Source organism: Pan troglodytes, chromosome 17 (genome assembly GCF_028858775.2).
Source record: "Pan troglodytes isolate AG18354 chromosome 17, NHGRI_mPanTro3-v2.0_pri, whole genome shotgun sequence".
NCBI classification, from domain to species: Eukaryota; Metazoa; Chordata; class Mammalia; order Primates; family Hominidae; genus Pan; species Pan troglodytes.
Window position 1 is genome coordinate 67722638 of NC_072415.2, and position 27950 is coordinate 67750587.

The 27950-nt window shown below is 42.1% G+C and overlaps 1 protein-coding gene and 1 long non-coding RNA gene across 10 annotated transcripts in view; one reads left to right on the forward strand and one right to left on the reverse strand.

Annotated features, from left to right (window-relative positions):
* The window catches only part of LOC134808618 (uncharacterized), a 99443-nt gene that overhangs the window by 28103 nt on the left and 43390 nt on the right, over positions 1-27950 (forward strand). The gene's annotated exons all lie outside the window — the stretch shown is intronic.
* ATP8B1 (ATPase phospholipid transporting 8B1) overlaps positions 1-27950 on the reverse strand; it is a 154776-nt gene that overhangs the window by 14164 nt on the left and 112662 nt on the right. For all 9 annotated transcript variants that reach the window (XM_016933787.4, XM_063795744.1, XM_016933786.4 and 6 more), the window contains 9 exons: positions 26848-26891; positions 25812-25968; positions 16926-17114; positions 13480-13592; positions 11318-11482; positions 10421-10532; positions 9084-9159; positions 4486-4618; positions 3192-3480 (listed from right to left, as the gene is read on the reverse strand). In XM_016933787.4, coding sequence (XP_016789276.1) covers positions 3192-3480; positions 4486-4618; positions 9084-9159; positions 10421-10532; positions 11318-11482; positions 13480-13592; positions 16926-17114; positions 25812-25968; positions 26848-26891 — 1278 coding nt within the window. The remainder of the gene's footprint in view (positions 1-3191; positions 3481-4485; positions 4619-9083; positions 9160-10420; positions 10533-11317; positions 11483-13479; positions 13593-16925; positions 17115-25811; positions 25969-26847; positions 26892-27950) is intronic.

A 27950-nucleotide genomic window follows, 5' to 3' on the forward strand; every position in this document is an offset into this window, starting at 1 on the left:
CCTGAAATCTCAAATGCGGTGTTAGGTGCCTCACTAGTAGACATTCTTTTATCATTCCTTAACAAAAAGAATATTTCCTCGCTACAGCAATAATCCCTCTTGCCTTTTTTTTTGAGATGGAGTCTTGCTCTGTCGCCCAGGCTGGAGTGCAGTGGTGCGATCTTGGCTCAATGCAACCTCTGCCTCCTGGGTTCCAGTGACTCTCCTGCCTCAGGCTCCCGAGTGGCTGGGATTACAGGTGCCCGCCACCCCCATGCCCGGCTAATTTTTGTACTTTTAGCGGAGATGGGGTTTCATCATGTTGGCCAGGCTGGTCTCGAACTCCCAACCTCAGGTGATCTGCCTGCCTTGGCCTCCCAAAGTGCTGGGATTACAGGCATGAGCCACCATGCCCCACCTTGCCTTTATCTCTCTCCTGCTTCACGTACATTCTCAGGGTCTAAGACCAAGAAGAGACAACATCCACCCAGCTGGTATGAGATATCTTCAGGTAGGATAGAGGGAGAAGGCAGCCTATGATAGTCCTTGGATCCTTGCTAGGGGCAAAAACATGGTGGGTCATGATTCCTTCACTTCTTCCAGACTACACTGCTAAACGTGAATGTTAGCAAATGCTCAGATTATTTTTTGACACTTGAATTTCACTCGACTACTTTATGACCAACAATTTGTGTGTGTGTGTGTGTGTGTGTGTTCTTTTTTGTTGTTGGAGAAAGGGTCTTGCTCTGTCACCCAGGGTGGAGTGCAGTGGCACAAACATGGCTCACTGTAGTCTCAACTTCCCAGGCTCAAGTAATCCTTCTGTCTCAGCCTCCCACGTAGCTGGGACTACCGGTGTGTGCCCCATACTTGGCTAAACTTTCTGTATATTGTTCTTGATGTGGTTGGAAGAAATGACAGCTTTTACAAAGTACATAAAGGCACTAATACTACTTGTATAACTTCTAAGGAGACCCCTAAAGTTTCCTATATTTTTATCCCAAAGGGATGCTCTATAACTTATATATAAAAGTACCTGGGGCCAGGTGAGGTGGCTCATGCCTGTAATCCTAGCACTTTGGGAGACTGAGGCAGGCAGACTGATTGAGCCCAGGAGTTCAAGACCAGCCTGAGCAACATGGCAAATTCCCAACTCTACAAAAAATACAAAAATTAGCTGGGCATGGTGGCTCATGCCTGTAGTCCCAGCTACTTGGGAGGCTGAGGTGGGAGGATTGTTTGAGGCCAGGAGGTGGAGGTTGCAGTAAGCCAAGGTCATGCCACTGCACTCCAGCCTGGGCCACAGAGGGAGACCTTGTTTTTTTTTTTAAATGCACCTGGCATATAACAGTGCTTAATAAAAATTTTAAGACAACTTAAGAAAAACAAGCCCCTCTAAGATTATCTACATTGACTTTGTGCAATCCCTCTCATTATGTATTGGTGAACTCAGAGGAACAAAATGTTTCAAGTCTAAGTCACATAATCAGTTGATAAATCTCCAAAGCAAACCCGTCCCCTCCCATTTTCTAGAAGGCTACTTTATAACTGAATAAAAATCATGTTTGACTTGTCCTTTTGGCACAGCTAGTTACGTTAAAGGTACATAATGGAAAATAAACTAGAGCTGGCTGGCTATGGAGGAAAGAGATAGATCTAACTCCGAGCAAGCAATACCATTCGCATGGTAGGGCAAGCACACGCAAAAAAAAAAAAAAAACAGTGTGGATGAATTAAACTGCTAGTGACCACAGACATACGCACTGATAAAGAAGGCAAGATGACATACGTCATACAGCTGACTCCTGTTGAGGAAGATAAAGTTGGAATATTCTTAGTATACATCAAGGAGGAGGAGGAGACTAAGAAAAGAAAGAGACAGACTCATGAGTCACAAAATGGACTGAAAAGTCTAGTTATATATAATGCATTTAAGCAACCCAGCATCACAGGAACATGCAATTACCTGTGTACAGTCAGGTAATACTTCAGCTCAGTGATAATAATACGACAGAGCTGGAGATGACATTAGGGATTATTTTCTTTTCCGATGAGAAAACTGAAACCTGAGCATAAGCCCAAGGTGACACCGGATTTTGGCAATAGGATGAGGACGAATATCCAGGTCATTAGTTTGAGTATTTTTAATACAAGATGCTCCCTTATAGTGACAGAGGGAGGAAAAAGGAACAGAATTCAGACAGAGATGAGGGCTGTGGGTGTGCTTCTGCAGGCTTTAATACCAGCACAACTGTATTTCTGCATGGCAGGACTCAATATTTTAATTGTGTGGACTTAAATCTAGCATCCAGAAAAAGGCACCTCTAGAGGTGAGGAGGATGATGAGAGCACGTGGAAGCTTTTCTTCAGTGCTAAACATGTTACTCTAAACTCACACCAGGTGACCCAATGATGAAGTTCCCACAGATTTACCAAAGGTAGGAAGAAAGTCCCAGAAAGAAATGCTTAGATGAAGGAGAATGATATTGTCAAAGCAAGCACCAGCCAGAGTTCAATAATTTATGTCTTACAAAACTTATTAAATATCAGGGTTTTTTGTTTTGTTTTGTTTTTTTGAGATGGAGTCTCACTCTGTCGTCCAGGCTGGAGTGCAGTGGCACGATCTCAGCTCACTGTAACCTCCGCCTCCTGGGTTCAAGTGATTTTCCTGCCTCAGCCTCCCGAGTAGCTGGGATTACAGGTGTGCACCACCACACCTGGCTAATTTTTGTATTTTTAGTAGAGACGGGGTTTCAGCATCTTGATCAGGCTGGTCTCGAACTCCTGACCTTGTGATCCACCTGCCTCGGCTTCCCAAAGTGCTGGGATTATAGGCGTGAGCCACTGTGCCCAGCCAATATCAGGGCTTTTAATAAATCTGAAATATGGGAAGAGAACCAGTAAGAGGAAAAAAATACACAATATCTATATAAAAGAATAAAAATATAAGGATAAATTCCCCCCCATAGACCTTATTTTCCTCTTCGCATCCTTCAGAAGCCCTGTCAGTGATACTCTTTCCTCCTGATGGGCTGTGGGCTTTCTGGGGGTAGGGTCACAGGCGTTGTCATGGTTAAGTGACTTTATGAAACATCTGCTCTATGAAAACCTAAGCTGTATAATCTAAAAAAAGAAAATCCACCCCCTACACATTCCAGCCATTTCTCCTCTCTAGCACGTTGGGCCCCACTGGCCGTGGGTGCATGACTCACTTTTGATCATGTTCACGTCATTGGCCCCGTCTCCGATGGCCAGCGTGATGGCTTTCTTGTACCTCTTCACCAGGTCCACCACCATGGCCTTCTGCTTGGGGGTGACGCGGCAGCAGATGACTGCACTGCACTCGCAGGCCAGGTCCACAAAGTTTTTCTGCCGCTGCTCTTTCTTAGCTTCTAGCCTCCTTTTACTTTGGGTCCGCATCCGTCTTTCTTCTTCTGTTCTTGGGAACTTCAGCTTCAGAATCTTATTTCTCTTGGTCTTTTTCTCAAGAAGAATTTCATTCTGTGAAATCAGAGAGGGAAAAGGTTACATTCACTTTAGTTTTACCCCAGGAGTACCATTCCCAAGATTTAAATTATGTGAAGGATAATTTTTGGATTATGTCACTGATTATATTTGACAAATAAATTTGATTTTATAACCAAAACATGTATATATATGTGCGTGTGTATATATACATACACACGCACATACATGTATGTGCGTATATACACACACACACACGCACACATATATATACATATATATATATATATATTTTTGAGATGGAGTCTTACTCTGTTGCCAGGCTGGAATGCAGTGGCATGATCTCGGCTCACTGTAACCTCTGCCTCCCAGGTTCAAGCAATTTCCCTGCCTCAGCCTCCCGAGTAGCCGGGACTACAGGTGTGCGCCACCACGCCTGGCTAATTATTTTTTTGTATTTTAGTAGAGATGGGGTTTCACCATATTGGCCAGGATGGGCTCCATCTCCTGACCTTATGATCTGCCCGCCTTGGCCTCCCAAAGTGCTGGGAGTACAAGCATGAGCCACCGTGCTCAGCTATATATATATTTTTTAATGGAGATGGGGTCTTGCTGTGTAGCCTGGGTTGAAGTGCAGTGGCTATTCATTCACAAGTGTGATCATTGCATGCTGCAGCCCCGAACACCTGAGCTCAAACCACCCTCCTGCTTCAACCTCCAGAGGAGCTGGGACTACAGGCGCATGCCACCACATCCAGCTTATAAAATATACATGCAACAAAAATTTAGAAAATCCAATCTATAAAGAAGAAAATGAAAAAACCCATTAATTAATAAACCAAGATAACCACTTTTACCTCTTTGGTATACATCCTTTCATATATCATATATTATTAAGTCTCAAACTTGGAAAAACCACACTTTCATGTATAGGCTAAGAGACTTTTAGGTTGGCAGTTAACATGTGAAAGCATCTAAAAGTGGCTCCAAATGAACTTCTTTCTTTTGAGTTAAAGGCACAGATACACTAATGATACGTACCAACCAAGAACCAGTGATGATTAAGGCACGGTTTCCACCGGGTGGAAAAAAAGATTCCTGCACAGGAGGTGCAAACTTTGCATAGACGCCACCTCTATTCCTCTGGTTTTCCATCCTTGCATGAAGAAGAGAACTAGGGGAAACCAAATTTCAGTGTTTAAAGTGTAAGACCCTAAATAGGCCCTTGACTCTGAGATAACTTTGACTTAAAAAAAAATTGTGACAAAAAAACAAAGTTTACCATCTTACCTATTTTTGTTTCTTTATTTTATTTTCATTATAATTTTTTTGAGAGAGGGTCTCACTCTGTCACCCAGGCTGGAGAGCAGTGGCATGATCATGGATCACTGCAGCCTCGACTTCCCAGCCTCAGGTGATTCTCCTGCCTCAGCCTCCTGAGTTGCTGGGACTATAGGCACACGCTATCACGCCTGGCTAATTTTTGTATTTTTTGTAGCAATAGGGTTTTGCCATATCCCGGGCTTTGACCATTTTTAAGTGTACAACTTAGTAGTGTTAACTATAGTCACATTGTTATCCAACCAATCTCTAGAACTTTTTCATCTTGCAAAACTGAAACTCTATACCTATTAAACAATAACACCTCATCTCACTCGCCCTCCAGTCCCTGGTAACTTCCAGTTAACTTTCTGTTTGAATGAATTTGAGCACTCTAGATACCTCATATATGTGAAATCAAACAGTATTTGTCTTTCTGTGACTGGTTTATTTCACTTAGCTTAATGTCTTCGAGGTTCATCTATATAACATATGTCATAATTTCCTTCCTTTTTAAAGTTGAATATATTCCATTATGTGGAAGCACCACATTCTGTTTATCCATTCACTCACTGATGGGCACCTGGGTTGCGTCCATCTCTTGGCTACTGTGAACAGTGTTGCTATGAACATGAGTGTGCATGTATCTCTTTGAGATCCTGCTTTCAATTATTTTGTGGATATACCCAGAAGTGGGATTGTTGAATCATATGGTAATCCTTTTTGAAATTTTTTGAAACATCACCATACTGTTTTGCATAGTGGCTGCACCATTTTATATATTTCATCAACAACACACAAAGGTTCCTTCAACAATGATTGTTATTTTCTATTGTGTTTTGTTTTTGATAGTAGCCATCCTAAAGGGTGTGAGGTGTTATCTTGCTTTGGTTTTGATTTATCTTCCCCTAATGATTAGTGATGATGAGCCTCCTTTCACATGTTTATCAGCCATTTGCATGTCCTCTTTGGAAAAATGTCTACTCAAAGTGCTTTGCTCTTTTTTTTTTTTTTTTTTTTTTGAGACAGAGTCTCGCTGTGTCACCAGGCTGGAGTGCAGTGGTGTTATCTCAGCTCACTGCAACATCCACCTCCTAGGTTCAAGCTATTCTTCCACCTCAGCCTCCCAAGTAGCTGGGACTACAGACGGGCACCACCACGCCCAGCTAATTTTTGTATTTTTAGTAGAGACAGGGTTTCACCATGTTGGCCAGGATGGTCTCAATCTCTTGACTTCATGATCCACCCGCCTCAGCCCCCCACAGTGCTGGGATTACAGGCATGAGCCACCACGCCTGGCCAGCCCTTTTTTTTTTTTTTTTAACTGAGCGACATGTAATTTTACTATGTCTCGATTCGTCCACCATGGGGGTACCATGTAATTCATCATTTTTCAAAGACAGTCAAAGGAAGATACAGTTGAAAATGTATACACAGCAACAGAAGAAAGGCAATCTTAGGCCAGGCACTGTGGCTCACACCTGTAATCCCAGCACTTTGGGAGGCGGAGACGGGCAGATCAGTCGAGGTCAGGAGTTCGAAGCCAGACTGGCCAACATAGTGAAACTCTGTCTCTACTAAAAATACAAAAATTACCCAGGCGTGGTGGCGGTGCCTGTAATCCCAGTTACTTGGGAGGCTGAGGCATGAGGATCACTTGAACCCAGGAGGTGGAGGTTGCAATGAGCCAAGATTGCACCACTGCACTCCAGCCTGGGTGACAGAGTCTTTCTAAGAAAAGAAAAAAAAAAAGGAAAGGCAATCTTGATCTGAATTAGAATACTGGCTATTGTTTGTTAGGAATAAACTTATTTTCATATAAACAAAATTATATCTGTGTTTGAGAAATTCTCAGTGCTTTATATCAACAAATTAAATGTTTGTGTTAAAATGATATATGTGACAAGGCTACATGTAACACTTTCATGTGATAGAAAAATGAGTCATGAAATTTTGGAGTGGAAGGGACCTTAAATATCTTGTCCAATCTCTTCATGTTACAAATAAGGAAATCAAGCCAGAGGAAGGTGATGTGATTTGCCTGCTGCAAGTTGATAGGAAAACTAGAATGAGGACTCAGTTATCTTGTAACTTCTGGCTCAGGACTCTTACTATTACATACAAAAAGCCATTGTTCTTCTCCTTCCAAAGAAGGCTTCTCAGCCTTTGCACTCTTGATGTCTTGGGCCTAATAATCCTTTATTTTGTGTGGCCATCCCTTGCATTGGAGGATGTTTAGCAGCATCCCTGGGCTCTACCCACTAGAAGCCAGGAGCACTTCTCTGCAGTTAAAACAAGCAAGTGTCTCTGGACAGTGCCAAAGGGTCCCTGGAAGGCAAACTCACTCCCCACGGAGAATCACTGCACTAGAGGATTAAGTATCTAGTATCCGTTTTCCACATCAATTTAATTCTCATTTTCAAGTTAAAAGTGAGTGACTAAGACAAATCATTGAAAGGCCATAAGAGAAAAAAAATGAAGATACCTATTCAAATCATTTTATAGGAATCATCAATTTAAGAGCCACCTGGGAAGATGATTCCTCTCTCTATAAAGGTAAACTCAGCTAAGGGCATGGTCACATTTGCTACTTGCATACATTTTATCTTTTACTTTAGCTTAGGGACCAATTTTTAAGACTTTCAAAAGAGAGACCAGAAATTTTTTTACAGCCCCATCTACAAAAAATAAACAAAGCCATATAGTAATTAATCAGATTACTTGAAGCCCAAAACTACTAAAGTAAACTCATTAAGCATTAAGCATTTATTTGTCTGTTGCTACTTTTTTTTTTTTTTGAGACGGAGTCTTGCTCTGTCACCCAGGCAGGAGTGTAGTGGCACTATCTTGGCTCACTGCAACCTCTGCCTCCCAGGTTCAAGCAATTCTCCTGCCTCAGTCTCCCGAGTAGCTGGGATTCCAGGCACATGCCACCATGCCTGGCTAATTTTTGTATTTTTAGTAGAGACGGGGTTTCATCATATCAGTCAGGCTGTTCTCAAAATCCTGACCTCGTGATCCACCTGCCTCGGCCTCCCAATGTGCTGGTATTACAAGCATGAGCCACTGTGCCCAGCCTGTTGCTACTTTTTTAAAACCTAAAAGCACAAAGGGGCATGGCTTATGTACCTCTATTTGGGCACATAAACTAAATCAGTTCTAAATGGAACTGATTTAGATCATAAGGCTACTGATTTTGTCTAATTTGACGGAATACCTAATATACTAGAACAACTAGAAAATGCTTTATCACCATCATTAGAAATAAGACTAATATTGACCATCAATTCCCTCATCACTTTATCACACCTGGCAAATGTGTATGTTAACAGTTTAATCTGACCTCATGCTGGCCTGAGAGAAGCTTTGTAGGGAAAAATCTTGAGGAACTGTGAGGCCATCAGTAAACACATCACAGTAACTGTGTGCAGCGTATTTATAGCTTCAGAACAAGACAGGGCTTTTTCATCATACATTTCCAGGTCTGCTGCGACTCTGATTCAAAGCTAACAAACGTTTCAGCATATGCTAACATTTGAATTATCAGGCCTGCCCCACCTAGACTAGATTACAGGGGACCTACATGATGTAACCCACCCACACATTTCCTTCCGGCAAAAGTTTTGGGTTTTTTTTTTCCTTTCTTCTATTTCCCTTTCAAAAGTAAAAGTTCCTAGAAAAAGCAAAATAGGACTATAATTCATATTAATTTGCTAGCGATATTACAGGCTTTTTAACGGATTTTTTAGTAGGTGAACCGAGTTTTTTTTTTTTTTTAATGAGACAGAGTTTCACTCTTGTCACCTAGGCTGGAGTACAGTGGCGTGAGCTTGGCTCACTGCAACCTCTGCCTCCTGGGTTCAAGTGATTCTCCTGCCTCAGCCTCCCGAGTAGCTGAGATAACAGGCACCGGGCACCACACCCAGCTAATTTTTGTAGTTTTAGTAGAGACGGGGTTTCACCATGTTGGCCAGGCTGCTCTAGAACTCCTGACCTCAGGTGATCCACCCGCCTCGGCCTCCCAAAGGGCTGGGATTACAGGCATGAGCCACTGCGCCTGGCCTGAGCTGAGAAGGAATGGAGAAAAATGGCCTCTGAAGGGCCCCAAGTTTCCCTAAAAGTAAAATCTGCTCAAATTTAGGCTGCACCTTGATTACTTGGAACTGCCTGTTGTTGTCTTGCCTCATTTAAACATGAGGAAACTGCCCCAAGTGACACATCGTAACCCCTATTTCTTCATATCTGCTATCTTCTACAGACAGTCTTGCATTTGGAAAGATGAGCTATTACGTAATTTCATACTGCAGGCTTTTACTCACTTAATATCCTCCCCATAGCAGATGGTGGTGTCTTCAGTCAGAAGTTCACAAGCAAATCCTATATTTTCAGCAGTTTCTACAATAGAATAAAATTAAGTCAAATGTCATTCCTGCTGTTTTTATTTTATTTTATTTTGTTTTTTGAGACAGCATCGCACTCCCACTGCCTAGGCTGGAGTGCAGTGGCACGATCTCTGCTCACTGCAGCCTCAACCTCCAGGATTCAAGTGATCTTCCCATCTCAGCACCACCCCCAGCCCCCAAGTAGCTGGGACTACGCAACTCACTGCCAAGCCACCAAATAATTTGTGTTTTTTCTAGAGATGGGGTTTCGTCATGTTTGCCAGGCTCATTCTTACTGTTGAACTGAATAATTGATTTTACCTAGTAATGATATTTTTTAGTTCATGAACATAACCAGATTCACACAAACACACTATTTTTCTATAGCAATCTGTAGGAATCACATGCAGAAAAAAAATCCTTTTCTCCATAATAAAACAAGTGAAAGTCAAAGTCTAATTTGAAATGTTTTCAATAATAAAATGTGCTATATTATCAAACATATAAACTGGTTATTTAGTAAACCAATGTTCATTAAATTACTAAACACTCTCAGTTCCTGGTTCAATTACTCTGTTATTGGCGGGGGGCGGGGGCAGAGGGAAGCATAATAATTTCCACCAACCCTTACGTGAAGATTTTTTTTCCTTTTAAATTACCACCCAATTTGGCATTTATTTAAGGTCAGGGCTGTGCTTCCCGTAACTTTGCAGAGTGTGTAACCCGTTGATGATTTCAGCGCAAGAGACATTATTTGATTTCTTGTGGAAGGCTTACAAAGTAAAGTATCAATACCCAACAAGTGCTTGTTGAGTTCTAAAGTTAAAAAATTAAAATCATTCTTTCCTTAGGTATACAATTTTATTGCCAAGCAATAAAATTGGCAAGAAAACCAAAGTTATTGTTCAGTACTTTGTATTGTTCTACTCTGTGCCCACCAAATGTCAAAGCACTGGAAGGACAGAGGGACAAGAGGGATGGCCCTTTCAGGACGGGAACCCACGTCTGGCTGGAGAGATAAGACCAGTTATAATCAGCAAGACATGGCCAGGAGCTAAATTATAAGGAAGAAACTGCTACTGAGGGGGATCAGGAAAGGATGCAGAAGGATGTGCTGGAAAAACAGAGGAGGGTTTCTCAGAAAAAGCATCTTCCGTCCAAAGAAACAGTGTTTGTACAGGATGAAAAGTCTGAGGAGGTCATCTTGGGCAAAGGAAACGGCAGCTATAAATATTTGTGAATTAACAGATATGCTTCCCTGCACAATGAATTACCCTTTTTGTCTCCAGTAAGCACCCAGATCTTAATGTCAGCTTTTGCAAGTTTTGAAATGGTTTCTGGAACTCCATCCTGTAGCTTGTCTTCAATAGCTGTAGCTCCCAGGAGCTAGAATGTATATTTAAAAAAAAAAAAAAAAAAAAAAAAGGAATTAGCAAACAAACCAAAAGTTTTCTGTAATTACAGGTTGCCAACCTGTAAAAAGAAGGGCTAATTATACATCCTGGTTGCTGCTCTCCTGGGGCCAATGGCCAGTGTTGACAGGGAAGGCTGCCATGTTTCACAATTACTGCAAACCAACACAGCTAAAAACTTTTTCCCTAAAGGATGAACTATTTAATTTACCAAGACAAAAATGCAAGTACAAAATCAAGGATGTTAAAAATACACTTTTCTTGTGTATTTGTGGCTTTATACTGACATAAACCATAAACCAGTTGCAATACTAGCTATTTGTTGAATATTTTCCACTTATCTAAACCCTACAAAAACTATGTATTAAATTTGGAAAACTTTTAGAAACCATATATTTTTCTTATTTCAAGATTTTGCAGAATATGATTGTTTCAGTAATTCCCCCAATGTAATAAGTATTAGATGCAGGTTTGTTATTGTTTAAAAATTATAATAAATTTTAATAAGTGATATACAAATTATGGAATTAAATTAGAACTTCTCCTAATGTATTTTGTCTTTTGGTTTCTCATAATGGCAACTTCTGTTCTGCTCCTATTTTGGTGAACAAAAGAAATAACCTTCTTCCATTGTGCCAGTGTCAAATGCTGAAGTTACAATTATCTCTTAAGCATGAGATCAAATATTCAATAAAACTTAATAAAAATTTCAATTCTGCTTAGAATATCAAAGAAAAAGTTATTAAGGCTAAAACTCACAATTAAGTCTTTTTCAATCTCCTCATATACTTTATCCAGAGCTTCGTCCCGGTTGGTGGAGGCCACACTGGCAGCCATAAACTTTTTATTCCATTCTGTAAATTCTTTTTCTTCAATTTCCTTGTAGCAAAGGCATAGGGTTCTAAGAGTTTCATTTGCAAAGATCTGTTTTATTTAAAAAAATAAATCCACCAATGCAAAGAATAGTTAATTCATGTAATTCAGGATCAAGTCTGAAATTTTACTTTGAAGTAATATACTAACAGAATTTAAAAAGAGATCATTAAACATGACAGATTCTGTACAAATACACTTTATAGAGAGGGGATTAAATGTCACTTTTTTTTTTTTTTTTTTTTTTTGAGACAAGGTCTGGCTCTATCATCCAGGCTGGGATGCAGTGATGCAATCCTGGCTCACTGCAACCTCTGCCTTCCAGGCTGAAGCCATCCTCTCACCTCAGCCTCCCAAGTAGCTGGGACTACAGGTGTGCACCACCACGCCTGGTAATTTTTGTACTTTTTTTTGTAGAGATGGGGTTTCATCATGCTGGTCTTGAACTCACGAGCTCATGTGATCTGCCCAACTCAGCCTCCCAGCGTGCTGGGATTACAGGCATGAGCCACTGCTCCCAGCCTAAACATCACTTTATAATAGACTTTGCTTTTCTAAACTTCTATAGGGTCCAGGACTGCACTTCCAGTTTCCAAAGGGAAAAGCTTACCTTTCTTCTAAATCTTCTATTACCTTTCTCATTTTCTCATTTTCTCTTTTTCTCTTCATGACTAGGAAAATATCAGACCAAGGGAGCTGCCTTGGGGTGTAATGACATAAGCACGAACCTGACAACTTTATAACTTGTTCCAACAAACTGTGATACAAGTCCAATCACCTATGAACTCTCCACTAAGCATTATTCCCTCAAACCAATTCTAAAATACACAAGCCATTGTTAAAGCTGAGGTCAAAGCTTTTAATGGAAAAGAGTATCTGGCAATTTTCCCATGATGAACGATTTAAACATTTTCTTTTTTTTTCTTTTTCTTTTTCTTTTTTTTTTTTTTGAGATGAAGTCTCACTCTATCGCCCAGGCTTGAGTGCAGTGGTGTGATCTCGGCTCACTGCAACCTCTGCCTCCCTGGTTCACGCCATTCTCCTGCCTCAGCCTCCTGAGTAGCTGGGATTACAGGCAGGTGCCACTGCACCTGGCTAATCTTTGTATTTTTGGTAGAGACGGGGTTTCACCATGTTGGCCAGGGTGGTCTCGATCTGTTAACCTCGTGATCTGCCACCTCACCCTCCCAAAGTACTGGGATTACAGGCGTGAGCTACTGCACCCAGCCTGATTTAAACATTTTAAACAGTTTCAACATGAACCAGTAAACATCTCATTACTTTATAGTCACATCTTTTTTATTTTGACCAAGTTTTGCTCTTGTCGCCCAGGCTGGAGTGCAATGGTACGATCTCGGCTCACTCTACCCCCTCCCTCTGGGGTTCAAGCGATTCTCCTGCCTCAGCTTCCCAAGTAGCTGGGATTACAGGTGCCCACCACCACACCCAGTTAATTTTTTTGTATTTTTAGTGGAGACGGGGTTTCACCACGTTGGCCAGGCTGGTCTTGAACTCCTGACCTCAGGTGATACACCCGCCTTGGCCTCCCAAAGTGCTGGGATTACAGGCATGAGACACCAAATACTCAATCAGTTGAACCACTTCTGCCATCTTGGCTAGACAAGATGTGACCTATAGTCAGCTCTGTCATCCTGTCACATATGAATGCTTTCCTTCCTTCGTGCTACAACTTGAAGTTAGTGGAGGTCTTGGGGACCACACACATAGTAAGACTACAACCTAGTATGGTTATGTAGCTTGCTCAAGGCCACTGGAAGAGAGCTAAGCCATTCCCCTGCCTCAGTCCTATAGACCTTGAAGACCCACATGCTGGGAGAGGGCACCATGGTGATATCCCAGGAAGTCAGTGGCAGGGGCAGAACTGGGACCCAGGTGGCTGTATTCCTACTTTACTGCTCTTTCCACCCCAACTATTGCAAAGCAAAGGGAGGGTCAGCAGTTAACATACAGCTTTCATGCAAACTTAACAGACAGCATCAGAGAGTAAGTTCAGAATCCCTTGCAGAAAGAATAAAAGTGAAACTTACATCCAGGGCATCCTGTGTTTCTTGCTTAGTAGGATTCATTCGATGTAACCGTTCATAAATAACAGTGTCAGCACCTTTACAGTAAAGCTTGATATTGCCTTCTGGGGTTCTTACTGGTAGTAAAAGAAGGAAATAAACACAACAAAGTTTGATTTTTTATATATATATTTTTTGAGACAGGGTCTTGCTCTGTTGTCCAGGCTGGAGTGCAGCAGTTCAGTATCGGCTCACTGTAGCCTCGACCCCCCAGGCTCAAGCAATCCTCCCATCTCAGCCTCCCGAGTAGCTGGGACTACAGGTGCATGCCACCATGCCTGGCTAATTTTTATTTTTATAGACATTGGAGGTCTCACTATGTTACCCAGGCTGATCTTGAACTCCTGGGCTCAAGCAATCCTCCTGCCTCAGCCTCCCAAAATGCTGGGATTACAGATGTGAGTTACCACACCCAGCTAAGTTTGATTTTTTAATAGAAAACTACATTTATAAAGTTAATTTGAAGTGTTACTATCTCATAATTCACTATTAGCTTAAAACCATCAGTTCCTCCAGAAAAGTGTTGCCTTCAACAAAACTGGTAAGTCATTATCTACATTGAATGTAATAGTGAAATAAATATAAAAAGATTCCTTCACAGTCAGCTCTGTTTTTTATAACCTCAGTTATTCTTCCAACAAATATTTACTGATTCCCTACCATGTGCTATGCCATGTTCTAGTTACTTTCTTTTGTAGACTTTTTCTCCATCCAACCAACAGGTAGTTTCTCACCTATGAACTCACAACACTTACTGCTTTTAATACTTCAAGCACAACACCACTCCTTATGACCATTTTTTTTGGGTTTTTTGATTAATGCAATAATTGTAATACATCCCTCACTGCTAACCAGATTTTAAATCAAGGTAGATGGCAAGCGTGATAATCAGTCTAGATCTGTGTAAGGGACACAGAAAGCGTTCAGTAAGTGTGCCTAAGGAGGGTGTAATAGTTAAACCTGTATATTTTTATTGGTTAAAAATTCAATCATAGTGGAGAAGGCTTGTAGATACCACCTTAACCAAGTGATCAAAATTAACATCCCCATTAATGAGACAAACCAATAATATATACCTTCTGGCTAGGCAGGGTGGCTCACGCCTGTAATCCCAGCACTCTGGGAGGCCAAGGCAGGCCAATCACCTGAGGTCGGCAGTTGGAGACCAGCCTGACCAACATGGAGAAACCTTGTTTCTACTAAAAATACAAAATTAACCAGGCATGGTGGCACATGCCTATAATCCCAGCTACTCAGAAGGCTGAGGCAGGAGAATCACTTGAACCAGGGAGGTAGAGGTTGCAGTGAGCCGAGATAGCACCATTGCACTTCAGCCTGGGCAGCAAGAGTGAAACTCTGTCTCAAAAAAAAAAAAAAAAAAAAATATATATATATATATATATATATATGAAACATATATATATATGAAACATATATATACACATATATACATACATATATCTACATATATACACATTTATAAATATATGTATATATACTTATAAATATACATATATAAATATATGTATATATATACTTATAAATATACATATATAAATATATGTATATATACTTATAAATATACATATATAAATATATGTATATATATAAATATAAATGTGTGTGTGTGTGTGTGTATACACCTTCTGATGTGATACTTAAAGAAAAGCACAGCATCACTTACGGACTCTTCCTGCCAACAATGTGTAACCTAGCTCTAATCATGAGGGAACATCAGACAAACCCAAATGGAGGGATAGCCTATAAAATAACCAGCCTGTGCTTTTTAAAAATGTCAATGGATGAAAGATCAAAAAGAGATTGAACCGTCCTTGACTCAGAGTCATGATCACCTAATATAACCTGTGATCTTAGACTGGATCCTGGACCAGAAAAACAAAGAATGAACCTCCCTGGTAAAATCTGATAAAGTCTATTGATTAGATAATATTGTACTGTGTTAAATTTTCTGGTTCTGAACATTGCACTGTATATATAAGTGAGTGTTTCTGTTCTTAGGAAATACCTACTATGGTATATAGTACAGTATTTAGGGGAAAGGGACATTAGGCCTGCAATTTATTCTCTTTTTTATATTTTTATTTTCTTTTTTTATCATGTAATCTTGCTCCTTCTAATGCAATTTACTCTCAAATGGTTCAGAAAACAATAACCTGTATGTATGTGTGTGTACATATATATGTGTGTGTATATATAGGTATATATAATGAAATTACATATATATAATTAGATATATATTAGATCTATATATAGAGATATATAAATGAAATTTCATTATGTTAACAATTGGTGGATATGGAAGAGTATGAGGGCTCTTTAAACCATTCTTGTAACTTTTCTATAAGTTTGAGATTATTTCAAATTACGAATTTAAAGCAGTTCAGTGGTAGGAAGTGATTTTCATCTTCACTTGGTGGTCTGTTATGTGCCTGCATTGCAGATATGATTTTGATTCATAAGCATAGCTTTGCTTTTCTCAGAAATCTTTTCCTGCTGAGTCCTCCCTTCCCTACCATCAAGTACAGAAGAGAGCACTCAGAGGTGCTCAAAAAATAAAAGAGCATGTGTTGTTTAAAATAAAAGACTGCTACAAATGTCTACCTGCTGCTTCAGAAATGTTCCACCTGCTGCCCCAGATTCAGCATCTGGCAGCCCACGTGGTTAAAGAATGTCAGCAGCTGTAATCCCAGCTACTCAGGAGGCTGAGGCAGGAGACTCGCTTGAACCTGGGAGGCGGAGGTTGCAGTGACCTGAGATCGCGCCACTGCACTCCTGGGTGACGGAGCAAGACTCCATCTCAAAAAAAAAAAAAAAGAAAAAGAAAAAGAAAGAAAGAGATTAAAAAAGAACGTCAGCAGCATTTGTAAGATTCAGAGATACTGTGGCTACCCCTTTGAGTAGGGAACACAGTGAAGAATGAAGAAAACAATACCAGTTTCTTTTTTTTTTTTTTTTTTGAGACGGAGTCTTGCTCTATCGCCCAGGCTGGAATGCAGTGGCGCGATGTCGGCTCACTGCAAGCTCTGCCTCCCGGGTTCACGCCATTCTCCTGTCTCAGCCTCCCGAGTGGCTGGGACTACAGGTGCCAGCCACCACGCCTGGCTAATTTTTTTTTGTATTTTTAGTAGAGACGGGGTTTCACCGTGTTAGCCAGGACGGTCTCAATCTCCTGACCTCGTGATCCACCCGCCTCGGCCTCCCAAAGTGCTGGGATTACAGGCGTGAGCCACCGCGCCCGGCCAACAATACCAGTTTCAATAAAGCTGCAGAAATCTCCCAGGAGCCAAGTAGCTCTTTCACTGGCTGCTTTATCCTGATGCCACTCAATACAATGGGCACAAGCAACATCTAAATGAGCGATTCATAGGCAGACTCTGAGGGGGACTTACCAATGATAGACATTCGCTTCCGGTCACTGTTGAAGTCCAAAATGGCAAGGACATTGTAAGTCCTTTCAGTGCCCAGTTCACTGATGGTGATGGTGTTCTGGGTCCTGGCGAGGAAGGCAAAGCCAAAGTTCCTGGCAGCGTTTACCAGGGCACCTTCATCGGGAGAGGCTGCCTGGTAGTTGAGCTGACCTAACAAGGAAGCGAGAGAAATCCCAGAAAAGCTGTAAAAACAAATGCAGAGCTCATTGTTGAGGCCTCTGCTGAGGCTCCTGTGGGGGTCAGATGGGCTGCAAAGCCCAAAACATCCCCAGGAAAACGAGTCATTGACTTGGAAGGGTTATGCCAAGATTAAAACTTCTTTGTTTTATCTTGACTTATAAACAGTAATATAAACTAAAAAAGAAACATTGGTGGAGAATGAGGGAAAATTCCCATAATCCCACCATCCACAGGAGAAACAACAGGTGTTGACATTTTATCATTCCCTCCAGTGCCTTTTAAAATGTCTGTATCTGAAATTGTTTCTATCAAGCTGAATATACATTTACATCCTGATTATTTTAATGCTGTATCTGAGCATATTGCCATCCCTTTTTAAATTCTTTATAAACATTTGAACAAATGTAAATATGTTATCATTTTCCCATTACAGACACTTAGTTTATTTCCAAATTTTTTTACTCTCAAAAAGTCACATTTTAATAACCCTTTTGTATGTGTGTAAAGATTTTTCTGTTTCTTTTTTCTTTTTAGAGACAGAGGTCTCCCTATGTTGTCCAGGCTGCTCTTGATCTCCGGGGCCCAAGTGATCCTTCTGCCTCAGCCTAATGAGTAGCTAGGGCTACAGGCTCATGTCACCTCACCTGGCTTATTCTCTTTCTTTCTTGTTTTTCTGAAACAGGGTCTCACCCTGTTGCCCAGGTTGCAGTGCAGTGGCACGATCATGGCTCACTGCAGCCTCAATCTCCCCAGGCTCAGTGATCCTCCTACCTCATCTTCCCATGTAGCTGGGATTACTGGTACACGCCACCACACCTGGCTAATTTTTTGTATTTTTTTGTAGAGACGGGGTTTCACCATGTTGCTCAGGCTGGTCTCAAACTCCTGGACTCAAGTGATTCGCCTGCCTCAGTCCCTAAAGTGTTCGGATTACAGGCATGAGCCACTGCCCCTGGGCCCCTGGCTTATTTTCTAAGAGCAGATTCCTATTAGGAAAATACTGAGCCAGAGAACACTGATAATTTTAAAACTCATTGGTATACAATACTAATTTGTTTTCCAAGAAGGTTGTACCAGTTTATCTTCCCTCTAAAAAAGTATGTTTTCTTTCTTTCTTTTTTTTTTTGTTTTTTTGACACAGTCTTACTCTGGCACCAAGGCTGGAGTGCAGTGGCACCATCTCAGCTCACTGCAGCCTTGATCACCTCAGGCGCAAGTGATCCTCCCACCTCAGCTTCCTGAGTAGCTGGGACTATAGGCGCACATCACCACGCCCAGCTAATGTTTGTATTTTTTATAGAGACAGGATCTCACCATGTTGCCCAGGCTATTTTTTCTTTACCATAGCTATATTCTCCTTATTGAAAAAAAAAAAAAAAAAAAAAAAAACACAGGCTGGGTGCAGTGGCTCACGCCTGTAATCCCAGCAATCTGGGAGGCTGAGGCAGGTAGATCATGAGGTCAGGAGATGGAGACCATCCTGGCTAACACAGTGAAACTCTGTCTCTACTAAAAACACAGAAAATTAGCCAGGCATGGTGGCACGTGCCTATAGTTCCAGCTACTCAGGAGGCTGAGGCAGGAGAATCACTTGAACCCAGAAGGTGGAGGTTGCAGTGAGCCGAGATCTCGCCACTGCACTCCACCCTGGTGACAGACCGAGACTCCATCTCAAAAAAAAAAAAAAAAAAAGAAAGAAAGAAAAGTTGAAACAAACCAACCAACCTTAGTTTGATCACTATCCGATATCTTAATGTTTAAAAGTTAAATAATGGAAAATTGTCTTCTATTCACAACTACATTTCAACAATAAGAATAAGCTAGGTTTAGTGGCACGTGCCTATAATTGCAACTATTCAGGAGGCTGAGGCAGGAGGATCACTTGAGCCCAGGAGTGTGAGGTTACAGTGAGCTTTGATATTCCACTGCACTCCAGCCTGGCTGACAGAGCAAGATGCAGTCTCTTTTAGGAAAAAAGAAAAAACCAATAAGAAGAGGAATAAATCTCACAGCCAGATACACAAAAGAGTACATATGCTAAATGATTCCACTGAAATAAGCCAAAAAACTGACAGAGCTAACCTGTGTTATTCGTAGTCAGGAAAGTACTTTTCTTGTAATCACTGGAAAGGAATGTAAAGGGAATTCTAGGGGGATTGATAATGTTCTTTTTTAAAAATCTGGGTGCTCATTACAAGAGTATTGGTTTGTGAAAATTCATTGAGTTATATACTTATGATACGTACATATCTCTGTATACACATGTTGTACTTCAATAAAAAGTTTAAAAAATACTCTGCCTACCCAAGATCTTCTATTTTTCTACTCTAGTTATTTTGTCTCAAAATAGAAGGAAAAGCATTTCCGTGGCCAGATGACTTTGGACAGAAAGAGCATTTAGTTTTCCAAAATACTTTGACCAGGATGAAGGCCACAGATGCATGAGCAGCTGTTTATCCCCCAGCCTCACTTGGAATGGTTGGTGCTCTGGGGTAATGGTGGCAGAGAGAGCTAAACACACCTTCCTTCCTTCCTTCACAATTGGCTCAGAGGATTCACTTTTTAAGTCAATATTAATCACTTCCTAATTAATAATTAAAGATGACACTTAGGGTCTCTCTGTATTTGTTCACTCAGAAAGTCATTCACTAGAAGCTATAAACGCACTTCCTAAATCCGGCCATCTAGCAAACATATACAAATGCTAGAGGGCAAACTATTTAACCAGAGACAAATCAGCAGCGGTGAGAACAAAGCCTTTCCCTTCGGCAACTTAAGTTGGCACAGCGATATATGGCATAATATTGACAGCAAATGCATTTCCAGCAGAGAAAAGGAACAAAATAATAAAAAGTGGTAAAGTTCCCACAAGTAAGACACTCATATCTAGAGCAAACACCTTGATATTTTTATCATTAAAGAAAAAAAAATGTTTTCCATTACCTTCTGATAATGGAATCACAGAATTGCAGACTAACAGAGATGGGAAGAACGTCAGTGACTTGGTCCAAATGCCAACCTTATGACTGCTGGAAGACACTTGGACTAAAAAACTATGCAGCCATAAAAAGGAACAAAATCATGTCCTTTGTCACAGTAGAGATTAGGCCATTATCCTAAGCAAATTAACTCAGGAACAGAAGACCACATACCTACCACATGTTCTCACTTAACATTGGGTACTCATGGACATAAAGACTGCAAAAATAGATAGTGGGGACTTCAAGAGAAAGGAGGGAGGGAGGGCAACAAGGGTTGAAAAACTTACTATTAGGGCCAGGCACGGTGGCTCACACCTGTAATCCCAGCACTTTGGGAGGCTGAGGCGGGTGGATCACGAGGTCAGGAGTTTGAGACCGGCCTGGCCAACATAGTGAAACCCCGTCTCTACTAAAAATATAAAAAATTAGCCACGTGTGGTGGTATGCACCTGTAATCCCAGCTACTTGGGAGGCTGAGGCAGGAGAATCGCGTGAACCCGGGAGGCAGAGGTTGCAGTGAACCGAGATCACACCATTGCACTCCAGCCCAGGCGACAGTTCGAGATTCTATCTCAAAAAAAAAGAAGAGAAAAGAAAAGAGTGTGGTGTTGGTGGTATAGTGGTGAGCATAGCTGCCTTCCAAGCAATTGACCCGACTTCGATTCCCAGCCAACGCAGCAGGCCGACCTTTCGTCCTGGCTAACATGGTGAAACCCCGTCTCTACTAAACATACAAAAAAAATTAGCAAGGCATGGTGGCGGGTGCCTGTAGTCCCAGCTACTTGGGAGGCTGAGGCAGGAGAATGGCATGAACCCGGGAGGCAGAGCTTGCAGTGAGCCGAGATCGTGCCACTGCTCTCCAGCCTGGGCAACAGAGCAAGACTCTGTCTCAAAAAAAAAAAAAAAAAAAAAGAATAAAAAAGAAAAGAAAAACTAACTATTAAGTTCTGTGTTCACTACCTGGATGACGGGATCAATTGTACCCCAAACTTCAGGATCATGCAATATACCCATGTAACAAACATGCACATGTATCCCCTGAACCTAAAATAAAAGTTGAAGGTGTAAAAACAAACTAAAAAAAAAACAAAAACAAAGCAACCTTCCTAAGAAAACTCTTTATTTATGGCACATTTAGAGGCAACCAGAAAGACCTTCTTTTTCTTTCACACACTAATTTGTGGCTCATGAAATTGATGTAATCAAAGAAAGATGCTCAAACCACAAATCCCACCTCTCAGTTCTCATCAACCTGATTCCCTAGCTTCAGGGTAATGGTGGCAGAGAAAGCTAAATGCACCTTTCTTCTCTCCTTCACAACTGCCTCAGCTGATTCACTCTAAATTTTTTTTGAGATGGAGTCTCACTTTGTCGCCCAGGCTGGAGCGCAGTGGCACAATCTCGGCTCACAGCAACCTCCGCCTCGCGGGTTCAAGCAATTCTCCTGTCTCAGCCTCCCGAGTAGCTGGGACTACAGGTGCCTGCCACCACGCCCAGCTAATTTTTGTATGTTTAGTAGAGGTGGGGTTTCACAATATTGGTCAGGCTGGTCTTGAACTCCTGACCTCAGGTGATCCGCCTACCTCAGACTCCCAAAGTGCTGGGATTACAGGCGTGAACCACTGCACCCGGCTCACTCTAATTAAGTGACAATAAACTACCTGGCCAGGCATGGTGGCTCACACCTGTAATCCCAGTGCTTTGGGAGGCTGAGGCGGGTCGATCACCTGAGGTTAGGAGTTCAAGACAAGCCTGGCCAACATGGCAAAACTCCATCTCTACTAAAAATACAAAAAGTTAGCCAGGGTTTGGTGGTGGGCGCCTGTAATCCCAGCTACTCGGGAGGCTGAGGCAGGAGAATCACTTGAACCTGGGAGGCAGAGGTTGCAGTGAGCCGAGATTGCGGCACTGTACTCCAACCTGGGCAACAGGAGCGAGACTCAGTCTCAAAAAAAAAAAAAAAAAGACTGGGTGTGGTGGCTCACACCTGTAATCCCAGCACTTTTGGGAGGTCAAGGCTGGAGGATTAAGGTCGGGAGTTTAAGACCAGCCTGACCAACATGGAGAAACCCCATCTCTATTAAAAATGCAAAATTAGCTGGGTGTGGTGGGGCGTGCCTGTAATCCCAGCTACTCGGAGGCTGAGGCAGGAGAATTGATTAAACCCGGGAGATGGAGGTTGCAGTGAGCCGAGATCATGCCATTGCACTCCAGCCTGGGCAATAAGAGTGAAACTTGGTCTCAAAAAAAAAAAAACAAAAACAAAACAAAAAAAAACAAAAAACACACACACTCACAAAAACAAGCCCTAGCTCTCAGATGTCTTTTTCTCCTCAATCCTCTCACCCCCTTTAAATGATTTGCCAAGGGTCTCCCACATCCATGGCTTTGTTATCCTTCCCAAAGACCCCATACTAATGCAAACCTTCAGCCTCTGTGCCAATCTCCAGTGCCTACCTGCTCCAGACTCTCACACCCGTGATGCGCAAAACTCATGAAACAAGCTCTCTGATCATTAACTCAGAACCTCCAGGTGAAGTGAAGGCTTCCAAGCCTTCCACATTCTGCTCTCACGTGACCTCTGTGCAGGCGGGAGTCTGCAATGGCCTCAAGGTTCCCATCCCAGTGCTGTACATTCACTTTCTCCCAGTTACTCAATCAAGCACTAATCTAGGTACTGCTGTGAAGGGAATTTGCAGATGTGCGATCCTAATCAGCTGACCTTAAAATAGATTATCCAGGTGTTCCTGACTTAATTAGATGAGCTTAGGACAGAACTCTTCTGGGGGAGAGACTTGGAGCAGCATGAAAAAGGTTCAATTTAAGGGAGATTCTCCACCGCTGGCTTTGAAGGTGGAGTGGACCAGCTGGCAGGGAATGAGGACAGTCTCTAGGAGTGGAGGGCAACCCAGTTGACAGCCAATAAAGAAATGGGGACTTCAGTTCTACAACCACAGAGAACTGAATCCTGCCGCAACCAAACGTGAATGTGGAAAAAGACACTGAGCTCCAGATGAGAACATGGCCCAAACTTGATTTTAGTCAGATGCTGAGCGGTGAACCCAGTCATGCCATGCTCAGAATTCTGCCCTACAGAACCGTAAGCTAGTGAACAGGTGTTTTCAGTAGCTGAGTTACACTAATTCACTACAGAGTAGCAGAAAACAAATGCATGTGGCAGGGTGTGGTGGCTCACGCGTGTAATCCCAGCACTTTGGGAGGTTGAGGTGGGCAGATCACCTGAAATCAGGAGTTGGAGACCAGCCTGGCCAACATGGTGAAGCCCCATCTCTACTGAAAATACAAAAATTAGCTGGGCGTGGTGGTTGGCCCCTGTAGTCCCAGCTACTCAGGAGGCTGAGGCACGAGAATTGCTTGAACCTGGGAGGTGGAGGTTGCAGTGAACCGAGATCGTGCCATTGCACTCCAGCCTGGGTGACAAGAGCAAGACTGTCTCAAAAACACAAAACAAAACTTGGAGGTGTAGTCCCCAAGGTCCCTTTCAAGGGATCCTTTCCTGGTACTTTATGGTTAAAGCCAAAAGCAATTTCTTCTCTAAGCTCCTGCACTAGAAGCCAACATGTCTCTATTCATACAACCCTTGACCTCAGCTGACAGTGGACAAAGAGCTGTGGTATGTCAGGCTGGAGGGACTTTGTGTTCTTTTTTTTTTTTTTTTTGAGATGGAGTCTTGCACTGTTGCCCAGGCTGTAGTGCAGTGGCGTGATCTTGGCTCACTGCAACCTCTGCCTGCCAGGTTCAAGCGATTCTCCTGCCTCAGCCTCCCAAGTAGCTGGGATTATAGGCACATGCCACCATGCTTGGCTAATGTTTTGTATTTTTAGTAGAGATGGGGTTTCACCATGTTGGCCAGGCTGGTTTTGAACTCCTGACCTCACGATCTGCCCGCCTCGGCCTCCCAAAGTGCTGGGATTACAGGTGTAAGCCACCGTGCCCAGCCCTGCTGGAAGGAACTTTGTACATCCAACCTTCTTACAACACAGAGGAAGGTGGTTCTGAGAGGGACCCAAACTGGGCTGACTCATCTCTAGCATGTAGTCCAGGGCTCTTCCCATAATATCCCACTGGGGAAAGATAGAATAGGGACCACAGGATGAATTTACATTTGCCTAAGTTGGCCAGTTAGCCCTTAAAATCCTATCACGTACTCAGAGAAGAGTACAATAATTGTGCTAATGAGTCAAAACCAAAGAGAACCAGGTGACTTTGTAATATCATACTTTATGCCTATTGCCTGAGTAAAATTGGCTTGGTGAGTCAAATAGACTTAGACCTCTGCTTCCATGATTCATGACCTGGTATCGCCCCTTTCTATCCTTCCCCACATCGTCTGCTGATAAACCCTTCCATGTATCCACCCTAATCTGAACTCTGTTACCTTGCTTCATTGCAATATTAGATTCATCCTTGGAAAATGGGTTTCTTTGAAACTTGCTGAAAGGTATCATATACAGCTTCTATACATTTAGGTGTTTTTTGTTTTTTTTGAGATAGGGTCTCACTCCATCACCGAAGCTGGAGTGTAATGGTGAGACTATGGCTCACTGCAGCCTTGACCTCCTGGGCTCAATCGATCCCCACCTGAGTAGCTGGGACTACAGGCATGTCCCATCACACCTGGCTAATTTTTTGTATTTTTTGGTGAGATGGAGTTTTGCCATGTTGCTCAGGCTGGTCTTGAACTCTTGAGCTCAAGCAATCCGTTCACCTCGACCTTCCAAATGCTGGGATTACAGGTGTGAGCCACCAAGCGTTGGCCTACACATTTAGTTTTTATGCATATTCCTTCTCTGGAAATTTCATACCTGCTACATAGGAAACATTAAGGTTGAGAAAAGAGAGGGACTTATGTGTGCTGCACTGACTGAAGTAAAAAGTGGAAGATGTAGTGAAGCGGATGAAGTGAGGGAATGAAGTGAAGGCAGACTACGCTCCATTACAGAAACACCAAAAGAACTCCTTTGCTCTTTCTATAAAGTGCATGTGTGTCTATATAATTTATCATTATGTCCATTTGTGATAAAATGACTAGCTTTCCTTGATACAGGACAAACGTGCTGTGACAGAGCTGGCACAAACTGCATCGAAGGATTCTGCAAAGGAACCTACAAGCCATTCTGGCTTGTTCCCATGAAATTCACATTAATTATGCTCCTTTAAATGGAAAAAGGCACCTTAAAGAGATCCAGGCTGAGGCTGATATTATTTCAAACCCAAACTATAACAGAATCTAGTAAATAAGAGCATATATCTGAAATTATTTGGTAGAAAAGATTAGTCAAGTTCAAAGTCCATTTCTGATACAGATAAAGCTTGGCTTTTCACTCTCAGTCAATGCTCAGTAATAAATGTGCTAAGAAAAGTTAGATTCTTCTATCATAGTTCAAGTACCAATCATTTCTTTCAACAAGATTTCATTTGCAAAGTGAAAAAAATATACCTGGAGCTATAGCTATGAATAAGTGTAAATTTTCAGGGACAAGAAGCTTGTTTCCTACTTTGCTCTTCCATAAACCATCTAGTGGTAAGTGCTGAGAAATATTCACTGCATTCGAATATGAGACAGATTTGTGTAGTACTTGACATGCATTTCAGCCATAAGCAGGAGTTACCTGGAAACAAAAAACCTGGTCTCTAATGCCTGAGATGCCAGAGAAACACTCACCATCAGTCCTATCCACCATGACTGTGTGGCAAACTGCGAGCAAGAAGAAGAACTGTCGTACTTCTGGCTCTTTCCCTGACTGGATTTGCTCAATAAGATAGTGGTCATAAAATGCAAGCTTCCCATCAGCATATGTATTCCAGCTAAAATCAACTTGCTGAAAGAAATGGAGAAAAACAAAATATGATTTTATAAAATATTTTTGACTTAACAAATGACATGAACTTTTCTTCAAAGGCAAGGTTTCAATTATGCAAAAACCACCTTAGGATTTTAGCACATTCTTAAATGTCAAGAGGCTCACAACTGTCTTAAATAAAAAGCCCCCCCCCCTTTTTTTTTTGGAAACATATATGACCATATATGGGTCTCACTCTGTCACCCGGGCTGGAGTGCAGTGGCTTGATCTCAGTTCTCTGCAACCTCCACCTCCTGGGCTCAAGCAATCCTTCTGAGTAGATGGGCCTACGGGCATGCACCACCATACCTGGCTAATTTTTGTATTTTTTTGTAGAGATGGGGTTTCTCTGGTCTCAAACTCCTTGACTCAATTGATCTGCCAAACTTAGCCTCCCAAAGTGCTGGGATTACAGGCATGAGCCACCATGCCTAGTCAAAAGGTACTTTGTGGTGGACTAAACTATGTTCCCCCAAAAGATATGTTGCAATTCTAACCTCTGGTACCTAAGAATGTGACCTTATTTAGAAACAGGGTCTTTACAGATGTAATCAAGATAAAATGAGGTCATACTCAATTAGGGTAGGTCCTAATCCAATGATTGGTATCCTTATTAGAAGGGGAAATGTGGACAGAGACACACAGACACACGGGGGACACCATGTGACAACAAAGGCAGAGACACAGAGTTGTGTTTCCAAGTCTCCAAGCCAAGGAACACCAAGGACTGTGGGCAACCACCAGGAGCAGGGAAGAGGCAACGAAAGAGTCTTCCCTAGACCTTCAAAGGAAGCATGGCCCTGCTGGGACCCTGACATCCCCAGCATCCCAAACGATTCTTCGGCTTAAAGGTCTTACCTCTATTTTGTTGTGGTTGTGTTGAGAGGCATCCCGATGGTCCCCTGAGAAACAAACAGGACAAAACAAATTGATTCTACACCTATGTCCAGAGGCCCTTCCTTACCTGGCTTTGCTTATATAGTGATGGTGATAAGACCATATACGGCCTGGACAGGCTAAAATATTTATTATCTGGCACTTTACAGAAAACGTTAGATGACTCCTGGTCTAGATATTCAAATACCAGTGGCTGTCCCTCTCCACTACCTTCTCCTAGGGGCCTGAATCATATCCTTTGAAACGCTTTACCTCCCCCAAGTCAGAAGGACTCACATATGTGAGCCACGTCCTCAGGCCCTCAGTGCCCTACCATCTTCACTGATACTTCTTATGAGAAAAGGCACTCACGGTGCCTACAAGTAGGAAGTATATATGCATGTCCCTATATCATTTTAAACAATTGTGCTATTAAGTATATTTAAAATAGCACTCTATTTGAATCTAGTATTAGCCTTAATATTATCTCTAAATTTACATAAAATTAAATTTCTAAATGTTTCAGAAAATTAGAACTGAAATCAACTTTTAAAACAATTGGCTGGGTGTGGTGGCTCACGCCTGTAATCCCAGCACTTTGGGAGGCTGAGATGGACTGATCACCTGAGGTCAGGAGTTCAAGACCAGCTTGGCTAGCATGGTGAAACTCCATCTCTATTAAAAATACAAAATTAGCTGGGAATGGTGGTTCATACCTGTAGTCCCAGCTACTTGGGAGGCTGAGGCAGAAGAATCACTTGAACCCGGAAAGTGGAGGTTTCAGTGAGCCAAGATCGTGCCACTGCACTCCAGCCTGGGCGACAGAGTGAGACTCTGTCTCAAAAAAACAAAAACAAAACCAAAAAAACAATTGTAGGCCAGGTGTGGTGGCTCACGCCTGTAACCCCAGCACTTTGGGAGGCTGAGGCAGATGGATCGCTTGAGGTCAGGGGTTCGATACCAGTCTGGTCAACATGGTGAAACCCCATCTCTACAAAAAAGCAACAACAACAACAACAACAAAAATTAGCCAGGCATGGTGGTGTGTGCCTGTAATCCCAGCTACCCAGGAAGCTGAGGGAGGA